The 15,722-nt window shown below is 34.1% G+C and overlaps 2 protein-coding genes across 2 annotated transcripts; both read left to right on the forward strand.

Annotated features, from left to right (window-relative positions):
- The first annotated feature begins 436 nt into the window (after nt 1-436).
- On the forward strand, nt 437-3,475 carry LOC113703477 (ubiquinol oxidase 2, mitochondrial-like). The gene is made up of 4 exons (XM_027224857.2): nt 437-917; nt 1,350-1,478; nt 2,567-3,055; nt 3,214-3,475. The coding sequence occupies exons 1-4, from the start codon at nt 570-572 to the stop codon at nt 3,271-3,273; spliced, it is 1,026 nt and encodes a 341-aa protein (XP_027080658.1). The 5' UTR covers nt 437-569; the 3' UTR covers nt 3,274-3,475.
- A 6,392-nt stretch (nt 3,476-9,867) lies between these two features.
- On the forward strand, nt 9,868-10,965 carry LOC113704462 (F-box/kelch-repeat protein At3g06240-like). Its single transcript, XM_027226365.1, has one exon. It carries the CDS (start codon nt 9,868-9,870, stop codon nt 10,963-10,965), a length of 1,098 nt encoding a protein of 365 aa, XP_027082166.1.
- The last annotated feature ends 4,757 nt before the right edge of the window (nt 10,966-15,722 follow it).

Consider the following 15,722-nt stretch of genomic DNA (forward strand, 5'->3'; position numbering starts at 1 on the left):
CATGCAACAATTAAATTGGGTCTGGAGAACAAAATCCATTTAAACCTTTAGAGGGGTCAATATAATTGTAAACTTTCTTTCAGAGAGTCATTATTATACAAAACACAATGTAGATCCTTAGTTATTTTCTGACTTTTCTATTTAATCACCTTTTTTTTTTATGTACTTTTAACTTTTTCAAAAGATTAAACAAGGTTCACAAAGCATCCATTGAATACAGACACATTATATACGTAATCCATTACTCCTACATGTTCCTTGTTGACCTGGAGATTCCCAATCAACTTGGAAAGAAATTTCTTCCTTCCCTCTCATGTTCTTTAGTTTACATCTGTCTAAACAATTATGTCCCGAGGAATTTTCTCTCTTGCTTCCTATGTTGATCGACGTTGACTATTCATCACAAACCATGACCTTATATAAACTTCCAACACTCATCTCCAGCAGTCAACAATCATCTGCATTTACTAACTAATAAACTCCAAAAATATTTTACTTCTTCCAAATTTCTTGGTTCCATTAGTTTCACTTTCTTTCTTTCAATTCAGAGGCCGTTATCGATCTCCTAGATGAGTCGTAACATACCTGCAATGAAGTTTTCTGGCCTACTTCTGAGGCAGCTTCAACAGCATGTTTTGCCATCATCAAAATTTGGCAATATGGTGTCTGAAGCCTCTAAGATTTCAGGGATTAGAGGAATCGGAGTCAGCATCTGGAATCCAATCCCAGGGGCTCGGAATTGGAGTTCTATGGCTCCAAATGTAGGGAAAGAAGAGAAGACGTCGACAGCTCCAACCGGGGCAGTTGACAGTTCTGAAGGTCAAGCTGATCATAAGGCAGTAGTAAGCTACTGGGGAGTGGCTCCTCCTAATATCACCAAGGAAGATGGATCACCTTGGAGGTGGAATTGTTTCAGGGTATGTATGCAAGCAAGTCCATGGTCGGATATGTTATTATTTGTGAGGTCAATAAATTTAGAGCTCATTTTTTAATCTACTCAAATTTTAGGGTTCTTTGGTAATATACACTTTCTAAGCTTTATTAGTTCATTTTTGTACTCAAACTTAAAATGCGAATTTCACAATTTTTGTGTTTTAATATAAGAGTTTGCATTTTTATTTGATATTGGTTTCATTTGACAGCCAAAGCAGACACTTCAAAGTTTGGTATTCACTTTTAACTTACTCAAACTTTAGGGGTTATTTGGTAATTAACTATTGGTAAGCTTTAACATTTGTTTTTGTTGTTAAGGCAATTTTTTAGGATGAATTTTAGAGCAGGAATTTAATAATTTATTTTGTTTGAATATGAGATTTTGTATTTAATTTGAAGTTGGTTTCATTTGACAGCCATGGGAGACTTACAAAGCAGACACATCAATTGATGTCAAGAAACATCATGAGGCTACCACATTGAATGATAAATTAGCTTATTGGATTGTGCAATCTCTCAAGTATCCAACCACCTTGTTCTTTCAGGTAAACATACTAGTTCATTCTACAAATTTTATGTCCTAAAATTGCACTTGATTGAACAACTGTAACTGTTTATTCAAGCTAAGCCCATCTAAAATGTACAAAATTGTTATTCGAGTCCACTGAATTTTATTTTTCCAAACTTTTTTGTGGTCAAAGTATAGTATTGTGTCAATTTAGCCCTTCAAATATCAAAAGTTCCATTTTGTTTCATAAACTTCTAAAACTTGGCTCGAAACCTGCACCTTTTGCTAGCTAAACATAAGGGTCAAGCTTGGAAGATTATTATACGTGTTCTGAACCTGGAAAATTTTTTGCTATTTGAGGGGCAGTTTAAGAGAACCAATCTACATTTCAGGCGGCTTAAATTACAACAATTTTGTATTGATGTGGGAAATGATGAATTCACCCATATTTCAGCCTCATCCCTCCCAATCCAATCTTTTTAATCAAATGGCTAAAAAAACCCATAAGATACTGCTTTTATTGGCAATCAAAATTTTAAACATTTCTGTGCAAGTGTTCTAGACATTTTAGTAATAGAAAGGTGGGAAATGAGGCTAAAAAATGGAATTCTATTTATCATTTCTCTTTGATTTTTGGACGGGTTCCAATTATTATACAATTATGCTATATCGAGCCCATCTAATATTAGAAAAATGTGTCAATCGAGCCCCTCAAGAATTAAACTCTACAATTTCTATGTGCAAAGCAGAGCATTGTGTCAACTTAGCCCTTCAAAGTTCAAGTGCAAGGTTGCCACTTAGCTTCATCAGCTTCAAAATGAATCTATTTCTTCTTTCCCAAAAAAAAAAAAAAAAAAAAGATCTGTTTCTTTTACTATATAATTTTCACTATCGGGACATTCCCGTATGAAGTACTAGAACTGGAAAACTTTTGGCTATTTGAGGGGCACCTTTAAGAGAATCAATGCTTGAGGTTGCATTCTGATTTTTGGGAAGCTTTATAGGAGTATACTAAAATACAAAATCAAACTACTCGATACTTGAATTATATAACCGTAGACAAGCATTATTTGCCAAAACTAAGCTTCATATTGATTTCAGCTATATTTATACAACTTTTTGCAGAGACGTCACATGTGCCACGCAATGTTACTAGAAACTGTAGCAGCTGTGCCAGGCATGGTTGGAGGGATGCTGTTGCACCTCAGATCCCTGCGCCGATTCGAGCACAGTGGAGGATGGATCAAGGCATTACTAGAAGAAGCTGAGAATGAAAGGATGCATCTAATGACATTTCTTGAATTATCACAGCCAAAATGGTATGAAAGAGCACTAGTTTTTGCAGTGCAGGGTGTGTTCTTCAATGGCTACTTTCTTGCATATTTGGCCTCCCCAAAACTTGCTCATCGCATAACGGGATATCTTGAAGAAGAGGCAGTGAATTCCTACACTGAATTTCTGATAGATTTGGAAAAAGGTTTGTTTGAAAACAAACCTGCACCAGCCATTGCCATTGATTATTGGCGTCTGCCACCTGATTCAACACTCAAAGATGTTGTCACAGTTATAAGGGCTGATGAGGCACATCACAGAGACATTAACCACTTCGCATCTGTAAGTTTTCTATACAATTTCTTTCCCTTTTTTCTTTTGTTTATCGATCATTAAGTTAGTAAGTACTATATTATTAACAAAATTCCCTTTATTAGATCAATTTTAGATTTGGTAAAGAATTACTTTTAATTTTTGATTTCTATGTCTTTAAATTTCAGGATATTCAGTGCCAGGGACATGAGTTGAAGGATTTTTCAGCTCCAATTGGATATCACTGAAGCTACAGACGCTCTCTCTGGTTCATGCATCTAATACGTATTGAGATTTCATTGGTGAATTTGAATGAAACTAAAAGATAAAATGTTTTATGTTCTCATTAATTAGTGCCATGTTGTAATTATAATTGTTACTTTTTCTTGGCTCTTTTGTTGTTGTATTATGCTATGCATACAGTAATATATGTAAATTTTTTTCAAGAAATTCTTCTGTTCCTAAACCGTGATTATCAGGGCCTGGAAGTGTTCTTGGATGGGTTATCTATTAAAAAGATAACAATTACAAGGCATGTCTTTTTTTTTTTTTCCTTTGGGGTTTTCGGTCAAATTACTCTATAGATAACCAAACCGAGCTAAACGTCTTTACTACCCGGCAAATCCATTATCATTTGGATAATTGACTATATAAATGATTTTTTTGTTGCATTTTGTAAGCTACAATATGTATTTTAACCGCAAAAATACAAGCGAGAGGGTTGGGCTGGGTTGAGTAGTAAGATGCGAGATGGCGGAAGTAGGAGGTATTGGATTCAAAATTTCCTACTTAATATATATGTACATATATATATATAAAGCTTGCTAAAGTTTAAAATACAGATACTCACAACATCATAGATTAACAATTATGACATTAATCCAAATTTTTGCCCTACGAACAACGAAATCAAATTTAAACATTCTTACTTGAACAAAAGCATCCTTTTAAATGATACATTTAGTTTAGACTTTGTTAAAACATTTAATAATTGAAAAACAATTTTGGTTATTTAGTTAGAGAACTATGCCATTTGACCCAAATAATATTGAGTTAGTTGGTTGACCACAAATAATAAAAAAAGAAATGTTGAATTAGATCCCACAAATTGAAGATGCACTGATCTTTTTTATTTGAAAAAAATACAGTTTTAGTCCCTAATTTTTTATAATTTGAAGAAATAAAGTATAAGATTGTTTAGTGGATTCTTCGAGTATATATATTTTATAGTTTGCCCCCTTTTTTTTTTGTCAGACTTTTTTCAAGTTAGCAATTAAACCTAATCCCAAAGTTAACCTCAAAAGCTGGCTTATAGTTTGCCCCCTTGAACCTGTAAATTCTGTTCTAATGTTTCTGCGTCATTTATAAGATTCTTGCAGCTGGGCCTCTTGATTGGGTTGGAGAGGGCAAAATCAATTAGCAACGGGGTGGCACGAGTCGGTACCCGTCTTGTGCACTATTTAATTGATTCGATGGGTATCCGTTGAGATAGGATTGAGTCAATGGATACCTGCCCCGGCTCCACTTCTCATTTAAGTTTTTTTTAAAAAAAAAATGATTTATACTAATTTAATTATATGTTTTACATATTCATATAAGATTTAATAAAGACTTTTTCTTCTGAAAAAAAAGTCTCCCACCAAGAAACAAACATGTGAACAGAACAGAGGAAAAAGGAAAAAAAATTAAAAGAATTGAAAATCAATAAAATTTGAAATAAGTAGCACCTTTTTTTAAATATATATTCCACATTAATTAAATATTTTTAAAAAAACATAAGATCATGACCTTTACGAATGAATCTTATCAACAAACTATCATCTTCCACATTTGTAATGTAATTTGTCCAATGAAATTATTTATTTAGCTCTAAAAATATTATTTTATAGTGTGTATATAAAAGTAAATAAATAAATATGCAGGATAGGTTGGGTGCCCACGAGTTTTAAATTATATGACCCTAACCCACCCTGTATTTAAGCAGGTATCCAATTCTCTCTTGATTTGATCAAATAATACAGATAAGATATTCTAATTTTTGGATTGAATCAAATTGAATATCACGGATTTTCAGGTTAGTAGGTATTTTTGTCCCCCCCCTATTTAGGAGAGATCTGATGGCCCATTTAGATAGTTATGGTTGATGGGCTTAACTCCAAGTAGATCAAACCAAGATGGCTTATTCCAAAACTTTGCATTTGGAGGTTTGATTTCTAGCTTTGCATGTTTTGGTCGTCAGGGAATAGGCCTATTAATTGGATATTCTCACAGAAGCACAGCCCAACTGAGCGACCCAAATTACAAATGTCAAATTTCAGACCAAGCCTTTAACAATTACATTCCAGGCTCAAACTTTCTCGTACAAAGGTACAACACAATCGATCAATCAAGTATGTCCACATTCATTAACAACATATATGAACAAAAATAAAATGTGCATTCATTTTGTGATTAATAGATTTGGGAAGTGCAAAAGAATAACTGAAAAGGAAAAAAAAAGAAAAGAAATCAATTAGTTATTCCATCCTTGTACAGTACTCTATTTTTTTTCAACAAACATTACCAATTTTATACATATAGCTATTACCACTTGATAGTACAAGAGTTGATTACAAAAAGGGGCCACTGCCCTCATTTCCTTCTGTGCTAAGTCTATCAGCCATATTGGGAAATCTTGTTCCCATTCTACATCATGCACTAGCTTTACAGCAAATTGATCTAGGGTATGGCTGATTTCGTTATTTGATCTAGGTACAAAAAAGAAACTACAACTTTCAAACCTTGCTCTGAATTCCTAAATGTCTTCCAAAATAGTTGCAATGTTGTAATCATAGTCATTGCAGCTATTAATCTTGTTCACTACTGATTTGCAGTCCGTGTGAACTTTTATTTTAGTCCACCCTGCATTTTTGGCCATCATCACTGCATTTCTTGCAGCAAGAGTTTCTTCCTTAATTGCTTCTCCTTTCCTCTGGTTCACAATCCCTCTTGCCTTCACTATCTTTCCCCTCCAGTTTCTTGCGATTATCCTTTGGCTTGTTTTGATCATTCTTACTGAGATTGTAATTATCCCTTCACTATCTTTAGTCCTTGTACAATACTCAAGGCTCCAAACCGAGTACCAAGAGCAACTATTGACAATTATGAGCCCAAATGATGGATTCAACAAGTTCTTGGCATTGATTGAAGATTACTTCACTAGAGAAATTGTAAGCACCATATCAATTGCACCTATATTCTTTCCTTTAAATATTCTTTTTCAGTTGTCATATATGAATTTTATATTATATATATATTAGAATTTTTATAGCGAATTCCCCATGCTTTTGTGAGGAAATTCAAGGAAAAATTTTCTCCAAAATATACACTCATATTTGAGGCAATAAGATCACTACACAATTCATGGACAGTGAGAATTCAAAAGAAAGGTCAATAACCATGTTTGCAAGCGTCCGTGGCCAAGTTTTGATAAAGATCATTGTTTAAGGCTTGGAGATTACTTAGCATTTCATTTGGTTGATAAAACAACATTGGAAGTAAAACAATATGATGCTAATTGTTGCCAAAACCAAAAAAGTTTGAGGTATAAAAATCAACCAGCGGCTCCACTGATGATGAACCTGATTATAGCTCTGATGATAGTGAAGAAATTGAATTTTATGAACATCATGAAATAAGCCTGTCAAAGGTCCATTCCTCTAGACAAAAAATTCATTGAAAATGTCATATTGATCTTGATAATTTTCGTTGAAAGAAATTTGCGATAACTATGAAAACTATGAATTATATCAGATGTGCTATTTGTTGAAGGAAATTAAACAGGTTTTAGAGAGGAAGTTCATGAAGGTGAACGTGAAGAAGAAGAAGAAGAAGAAGAGGAGGAGGAAAAAGAGGAAGGAGAAGGAGGAGGAGGAGGAGAGGAAGGAGAAAACCGGTATGGTTATTTTGACTCAAATATGGAGAATCCCTACTTCATTATGAGACTCAAGAAGTGCCGCAAGATTAGATTGGTGAGTAAACAAAATTTTGTCCCAACTAATATAGAATTCATTTTTTGTTTTTCGTTTTTCTCTTTTGGCTTCTTTGGAACTGGAAGGGTTGATTGGCATAGAATATATAACCACACGTTTAATGAAGTTGGTAAAATCAAAATTTTATAGTATAATTAATTTGATTTCTTTTTCAAATTTAGTGTTTGATTTTGTACAACTTCTGGGTATCAATGTATACCTTCGGAAGATACAAAGAGCAAATTGAACAAGCATCAATCTTAAAATATTTCTAACCCTCTTGTATTGAAAATAATTAGCATATGCTGCCTAAAGAAACCAAAAAATAAAAATAAAATTAGCAGATGCCTTTGATAACCATAGGAGTCAAAATGTACTTCCTGGGACAATTTGAAGGGTAGGATTTCCTCAAATTAGTTATTTTGCATATGCGGTTAAGCAGCTTAATTTACAAGAATTAACATTTGTATTTTCTGCACCACAATAAGGAACGTTCCATATTCACTAATAGGTAATGTGCATGTTTTTCCTTTTTTTTTTTTGTTTTGGGAAACACAATTGCTTTTCCTTCTTAACAACTGCTTTACACATTTTCGATTTCTGTATGACAGGTTGTCAGCCAATCAAAATAATGACCTATTCCATAATATATAAAAATTAGAATACAGTTGTACATTGGATTGGCTGCATTGGAATTGGGATGAATTATTTCTTTCCTTAGCAAGAGTTAAATGGGGGATTTTGGAAAAATAAACTAATTAATTAAACTCTAACAAAATCAAATATTCAAAAAATTAATTAAGTCTAAATCAATAATAGCTAAAACTTTAGTCATAGAAATAACTTCAAAAATAGTTCATGCAACTCATCATTGATGCAAAGACAAATTTCAGTATCCATTGATATATTGGTTATAGTTGACAACAAGTTTTGACAACCAATTTTTCTTTACTATTTCGATAGTTAAGATATGATCATTAATTATTTCCGTGATTAAAAGATAATTCTAGGTACGATTATAGGATTTAATCTTATAATTGTATTTAAAATTAGAAGAAATCCAATTCTAATAAATCAACACGCTACGAGGGTTTATTTAAATTAGATTATAAATTTCCTAATACAACCCAATAATGTCAATTCCACTAATATTAAAGCAGCTCCAACAATTACGAATTTAACTATTTTAATTGGCAGTAGATTATCAGGTCAAATTAAATACTGGACCTTTGAAATTCAACTAACACGATAATCATAAACAATGAAATCAAGAAACATACAAACATTAATGAATGAAAGAAACACTTAAAATAAATTCAATTACACAGTTATTTGTAGAACCAAATCTTCAATTTATCTTTTGATTAGAAGGAAATGCTTTGCCACTCCTCATGGTGAAAGTGTAGCCAAGAAAAATGAGGATTTTTGTGTCTTGAGAGAAGAAAAAAAAAAGACAAAAACTAATTAACTAACTAGCATCTAATGAAATGAGGGTCAGAGTTGGGAATGTATTGATTTTCCTATTCAAAAAATGTCTCCTAATTTCCTAAAAATTATCCTATTAAAAATAGATTACACTCCTAGTTAAAGTAGGAATAAAAATCCTAATTCTAACTAATTAGCATCCATCCAAAACAAAGTACCCATGGAGGATAGGACTCTTGGCCTTTTCCCATCCAAAACAAAGTTCCCACAGAGGATAAAACTCTTGGTCTTTTCCCATAAAAATAGGTTACACCTCTCGATAAAAGCAGGAATAAAAATCATAATTCTAACTAATTAGCATCCATCCAAAACAAAGTTCCCACATACGATAGGACTCTTGGTCTTTTCCCAAAGCTACAGAATGATCGATGTAACTAATTTTCTCAACAACTCTTTTTAAACTCTTTTTATTCCAAATCCCTAAAACATCAACAAAACACAAAGTATAAGTAGAATCCAGTCACTAACAGACAATTTACTAAAATAAGGGGAGAACTGATACAATACATATATATATATATATAATGCACACTATCACTATATTAATTTATTGGAATAGTTTTTTTTATACATAAATTATGTAAAAGCTCATAAAATAGGTGGAATACAACTAGACAAAGGGTAAGAACAATTGCAAGCTTAATTACAAGGTGGGTGGCTATTCAGCCACGAAACAAAAATTTTAATTGCGAAGTTACGATCAGGCTGTGTAATTCTTACACAATTGAGTATTTGGTAAACAATAATTGAGCATTACATCGTTATTATAAATTTTTACAAGTTAATTTATGATGAATTACAACCCTTCCAAATTGTTGTATGCTGTATTGGAACATTTATAGTGGCAATCATTTTTTGTCGCTCTCGAAAGTACTCAAGTTTGATTCATAGATCTAACTACTTGAGTTCGATCTTCAAAAACTTTTGTGCAATTACGTTATATTTTTGCAAACTCTCAAACCTAAGCTCATAGACATGACGCAAGAAAGTTAGGGTTATTAGTTTTTCTAATATTGTTCGGCCCAAATTCAAATATTTTTGTACAAAAGTTCTCTACAGGAACACCTAATTTTCACAATTAATTACGGGCCTGTGGCATATGTCTCTGGTTAGGGCACTAGTTAAGAGCAACTCTGTAACTCAATTTGGAAAGTTTTTTAGAATGCAGTGGAAAGCAATAACATGAATATTTATGACCTGCTCAGTTTCCAAATCGAATCCTTTCCTAACTTTTTTTCTGCCTGAGGTCGAATTGGAAGGGGACAAGAATTTAAGATCTCAGTTATTTATGTATAAATCTTTTGGTACTTGTTGAAGCAGCAGAAGATTCAGAAGTTGCTTGCAAGAATGCATCTCTCTTGGGACATATTGGTGAACATCTTTTTGAGGCTTCGTGTCAAGACCCTATTGATTTGCAGACGCGTATGCAAGTATTGGAATGACACAATTTCCAGCTCTGATTTCCTCAAGTTCCACAACGAGCTATCAATCTCAAATCCATGTCACAAGGTTCTTGTTACTTTCCCACTTTCAACGATAGACTTCAATGCATGCAGAGTTAAACAAGAGGCAAAAAGGCAAAACTGGATTAAGATTCCTTGGATGGCAGATTTCGCAGATGATTTTAAACTTCTTGGTTCGTGTAACGGCTTAATATGTCTTGGTACCAAATCTAATAGCAAAATCTTGTGGAATCCCTCCACGGGAGACTACCAAATTGTGACTCCGCAAACTAGCGGTAATTTCAGAGGGAGCCAGCGGCCTTATTTCCTTTCTGGATTTGGCATTAATCCTTCTACTGGTGGATATACAATCGTCTTAGGCTGTTACTATTGGGACAATCTTCAACAAAAACGTGCGATCTATATCATAACTCAGAGACGTGGGCGTTACGAGTGCAAAAGGATACAAGATATTCCTGGAACAACTAATATTTATCAACGACTAGGGGTTTCTGTGAACGGGCATCTTCATTGGCCGGCATCTGTGCACAATGAAAGTGTGGTTTTGTCATACAATTTGGCGGAGGAGAAAATTAGATCCATCCCATTGAATGGCCAGGCAATCACAGAGCTGCCGGACCTTGGGCTGAGTCTGCCCTTTCCAGTGCCCTTTACCTTGGGAACTTGTGAAGGACACCTGTGTACTATATCCAAGCCGTGGGATGCTGTAGTCCAGCGAAAAGATACGTTCGAGTTATGGGTTATGAAGGAATATGGGGTGTGGAAATCTTGGACATGGTTGAACAACATAGAAGGAATTGGAGATTATGGCTCTTTGTTACCACTAGGATTTTTCGAGAATGGTGATCTCATGGTTGATGCAGACAGTACACATATAAAAAGGTACAGTTTCAAAGATAAATCAGCCAGAACTCTGCAGATTCTTAACAACTTGAAATCTTGTTCGATTTCATATGTGGAGGCCATGGTTGCACCACGTTAATCTTTACTTTTGTGATGCATGGTTAGTTGGTTACAAGAGAAGCCTGTAGACAAAGACATATCAACTGTTATAAGCTGTAATTTTCCTTCAGTTCTGTTGTTGGCTTTATAATTGGATTTCTTCAATATGTTTCTTCTGGATGTTTCCTTAGTTTATAATTTTGCTTTAGTTCTCTTGTTGGTTATATTATCGAATTTCTTCATTATGTTTTTTTTTTGTTGACAGATTCTTATTTGAAGTAATTATTACTTCTTCAATATGCTTCTTTTTGTTGACAAATCCTTTGTTACAATTTCCTAATATTGCAAGATCCTTGGTTTGACTCTCAAGTCTTTTCCTAAGAATTGAACAAAAAATAACATTGACCTTATACCACATAATAGTTGATAGTTGATCAAGCATTCCTGATATAACCCCATAGATGTAGACATACTTGAGAATTGACATTGCATACATGAAAGAATGTTAAATTAAATAATTTTGCAGGCTTAACTGCACTAAAAACCCCATATAATTAGGTGTCAGTTGCACTTTCGCCCTTAAAATTTAGGGAGAATTACCATTTTGATTCCCATTATCACGTCAGAATCCTTCCACTTCCCTGTTTCTCTTGAAAAATTCAACAGCGAAACTGTCAGAACCAGGAGCCTTCCCTTCTCTCATTGCAAACATAGCCTGTTGTATTTCTTCAGGTGTTTCATCTGCTTGAAGCAAAGTCGTATGACCAGTACAGATGGTATTTGTAATGATCGGCTGCAGTCCAGACATGAGGTCTCAGTTTTAGGAGCCTGATTAAAAAGTTGCAGGTAGTTAGTTTTCCACAGCAATCTCCTTCACTTCATCTTCCTTCAAAGAAGAGATCTTGTTCCTTGCAGTATTTGACTTCACTTTCATATGAAAAAAGGAAGTATTTCTGTCTCCTGCCCTCAACCAATTAACCCTAAGTTTTGCATTGAAAAATTCTTCTTCAGCATGCAAAAGCTTTTAGCATATTTTACAAGTGAATACTTCTCTTGAGCAATGAGATCAGAATCCAAAACATGCTCATGTAGCATGTATTGTACTCGAGTTAATTGCTGCTTCTTTTGAACAACTCTTTTAGAATTTTGGCAAAGATTCACTAGGCCACTGACCTATTTTAAGCTGACATATTCCTTTATAATCCGGTTAGAGTTGACTTGTACTAATGCACTTTATGTTTGTCTTTGTGATTGACGGAGATTAGATACTTGTCTGGAGTTCAAGCCTTAATTAATCAGAGCCAAATGTACCATAAAGGAAAATTGTCGTGGTACCTAGCAAAATAAATCATTCTTCTTTGTTTCCTTAGATAATACAATAATTTTGTGGCAACACAAAACTGAAAGAAAAGAGTAATTATATGTAGCAAAATTTTCTATGAAAATTCTTCAATTTGCTATTTATCTAGAAAGGGCCAGTGTGGTTGGAGTTTGGTACGGTTTGGTCTGGTTATTGTATTTTTTGTATTATTTGGTATATAATTATATTATATTACTGTATTCGAAGTAAAAGTGATCGACAGAAATCAAATATTTAACATATATTCAATATAACATTATGACATATTTGTATACCCAAAACTTTGAACATGTATAATGATTACATAAAATCGTACAAGATACAATTGTGCTGAATGGTTGTTCGCTATTTAAGTAGACAAGTTGGCAAGTCAGTGGAATTTTGGGCTCATTTTTTGCCTGGGCAGTCCACATTGGTTTCCCTAGCCGGACTTCTACCATCTATTCAAGTAAAGCAAGCCCACCTATGTAGCCCTGCTTTTTGGTCCTATAAAATTAAGTGTTTCCTGCTTATAGACCGGCCCCCAAGTGGCTACGTCAGAATTTCCCCGATGTTACATTGTAATTCCAAGCAACATTTTTATTCTATGTCCACCAATTTCAATTTGTAGCTTCCTATCAATTCTAGGGTTTCTAAACTGCTTGATTATCATTTTTTATTCCTTATATTTTTTATATTCTTGTTTTTTCCTCTAGGTTGAATTCATCTTGTATAATATATATTTTTATGTTTCCATATTTTTGAATATCCTTGAATAATGGATCAGTATGCATTGGAGGATTTTCTTTTTTCAAGGCTTCCACTCAAGGACCTCTATACTTGTGATGAGGATAGTTTTTGTTGGTTGTCTTGATGTCAATTTCATTTGTAGCATGTTATAGTGCTCTAATACCCAATTCTATCTCAGGAAATTGGGTTAAAGTAAAGGTAGCAAAATGGGAAGATGGGCAAGATTTGTTTGAGTTTGAGATGGACCCAATAATATATGATTAGACCCAATTTTACCCATATGTGTTTTGGGATTAATTTAGGCGGGATTACTTTGAGATGGGTTTAGATTAATCCTGTCCAATATCCAAGTTTATTCCCTGTAATCTATTTTCTTTAATTCCATTTTATTTTTTATATAAATTTAATGTTTTTTATTTATTAAATTTCTTTTGGTCTTATTGTGAAATTATATTTTCTTGAATTCTTTTTGCCTCAAATTATATTTATTTATTTTCTTTGTATATATTTTTAATATTTGATTTGAAAAGTTGCCAAATTTTAGTTGAGGAAAAAATAAGTCCTATACAAACTTAAAAAGACTTGTATTTATTATTATAAAAAAAATGCCATTGTATGAATTTGTATTTATGCTACTGAGCCTGTGGAAAAGCATGGCTAGTGAAATTGGTTTTAGCCCAACAATAAGGTGCAACTTGCAAGGATGAAAGTTTAGTTGAATTAAAACTTTTCACATATGCACCAGAGGCACATTAACCAGAATGCTTTTGCTTGAACAAGTAAAAAATAACATAATTTTCCTATATTTTATTTCACTTAGTGGCCAACAATTTTTCAGAATCATTTTGCTTAGGTAACTAGATGATCTAATTTGAAACTCAATCTAGAATTACTATCTCAATCTTTTCCTTGCAATATAGAAGAGAAATGAGAGCAGGATTTGAGGAGGAAAAAATTTCTAACCACATGACCTTGCTTTATTTCCCGTATCTTCAATAACAACAACAAAGTTTATTCATTTATTTCTAGCATGAAGGTTTACCAGACAAATTATATTTACCAGTACGCTGATCTTGTCATCAGTGGGACTCTACCACAACGAAACAAATCAAGGATTATAGGAAGGCTCTCAAACTTCAGACTTTTAGACTGAATAGTGAATCTCAATGTTGACTGGATAACCACATGAAAATTAACATCAATTTTCGAAACTTTGTATATAAGTAAAGACTCGAAACTTAATAATATAAGTTTTTGGATTAGAGTTGGGTTTCTGACTTACATATTGGACTCTTTGATGGGTTCTCTCGAGATTTTTCTCCCTAACAATTGGTATCAGAGTTTCAGATTGTGAGACTGGGCTAATCATGGACAAATGGATTCTTCTCAGAGTTGGATCGGTAAAAATTCTCTCTTAGTGGTGCACTGAAGTGCCAAAGTGCTAAGGAGTTTGGTTAGTATTGGACCAAACTACTCATGAAAAAGTGGATTCTTTTCGAAATTGGACTGATAAAAATTCTCTTCTTAGTGGTGGATTAAAGTGCCAAAATGTTAAGACGTTTGGTTAGTGTTGGACCAAGTGCGTCATGAATTTGGTAGAGGTTCGATTGGTGTCCAAAAATCCAGTTTGCATCTTTAATTGTGATACAGTAAGGTAAAATAACTTTAATCTAGAGAGTGTTCATTCTCTTGCTAATAGCATCTGCTCATGATTATGTTAATGTGGAAGTCTTGCTAAATCACAAGTTGATGTAGGCGCCTGCTGGGGCTTTTTACTCTGATTAATGAAGTATGTTGGGTTTATTTGTTACTTAAATCTCTTTTCGAGTTTTTTGCAGCTAAAGATATGTCGCATTATGTACATTAAATAGCAAATTGATGCTTTCCTGGCCTTGTTCGCCACCTTATGGAGAAGTTTTATAATGGTCATTGAACAATTATTAGGCATATACTCAGTAAGTCATAAGATCAGTGGTGCACGGTGGGAGGGGGTAGTGCGGACGAAGGAGAGGGAGGAAGGAGAAGGGTAGAGAGAGGAGTGACGGTGGTGGCGAGGTGGAAGAAGGAGAAGAGGAAAAAAGGGGAGGGGGGTGGTTGGAAGAGGGGAAGGTGTGGTGGGAGGTGGTGGCTAGTTTTGGCGGATGAGTGGTGGTGCCGGCCGAAGGCACAATTTCCAATGTACTTATTATCCTTTCTTCAAATTGTTTGTTCTGACTTCTGATGATCAGTGGCAACTGGCCTCGTGGCCAATATATATGCTATCTTTCTCTAAAAACTAACACAATGAAAGTAAACCCAATTACATTTGGAGCAAGCGAGGTAAATAAACTTAGTTTTTTTTTTTTTTTTTTTTCTGACGGAGTGAGTGTCCGGGTCAATCCTTATGGGGCCCGAGTAATCCCACTCCGGTCCGGGAGGAGAGGCCCCATCCCCCGAACACGTTAATCACGGGAATCAAACCCTTGCGGGTGGCTGGACAACGGCCTTAAAAAAGCTACTGTGACCAAACGAGCTACCCTGTGAAGGGCGAGGTAAATAAACTTAGTTCATCTAGGAAATTATCTTAATTCTTGAACCAAGTTAAGAACATCGAGATCTTACCAAGGTTAGTACTATCAGGAACATTACCAATACCGTTTTCGTAGATCATATGTCAATGGCAGTAGGTACTCTCCTCAAAGAACCCAGGTAAGGTTAATTAGATCTAT

The sequence above is a fragment of the Coffea arabica genome, chromosome 8e, assembly GCF_036785885.1.
Source record: "Coffea arabica cultivar ET-39 chromosome 8e, Coffea Arabica ET-39 HiFi, whole genome shotgun sequence".
NCBI lineage: Eukaryota > Viridiplantae > Streptophyta > Magnoliopsida > Gentianales > Rubiaceae > Coffea > Coffea arabica.

What these genes read in the sequence shown, in the direction of transcription:
- LOC113704462 (XM_027226365.1), top strand. Translation starts at nt 9,868, where the DNA reads ATGCATCTCTCTTGGGACATATTGGTGAACATCTTTTTGAGGCTTCGT.
- LOC113703477 (XM_027224857.2), top strand. Translation starts at nt 570, where the DNA reads ATGAGTCGTAACATACCTGCAATGAAGTTTTCTGGCCTACTTCTGAGG. An exon ending in GGAGGTGGAATTGTTTCAGG is followed by an intron (nt 918 to 1,349) that starts GTATGTATGCAA and finishes TTCATTTGACAG; the next exon opens with CCATGGGAGACTTACAAAGC. An exon ending in ACATTAACCACTTCGCATCT is followed by an intron (nt 3,056 to 3,213) that starts GTAAGTTTTCTA and finishes TTTAAATTTCAG; the next exon opens with GATATTCAGTGCCAGGGACA.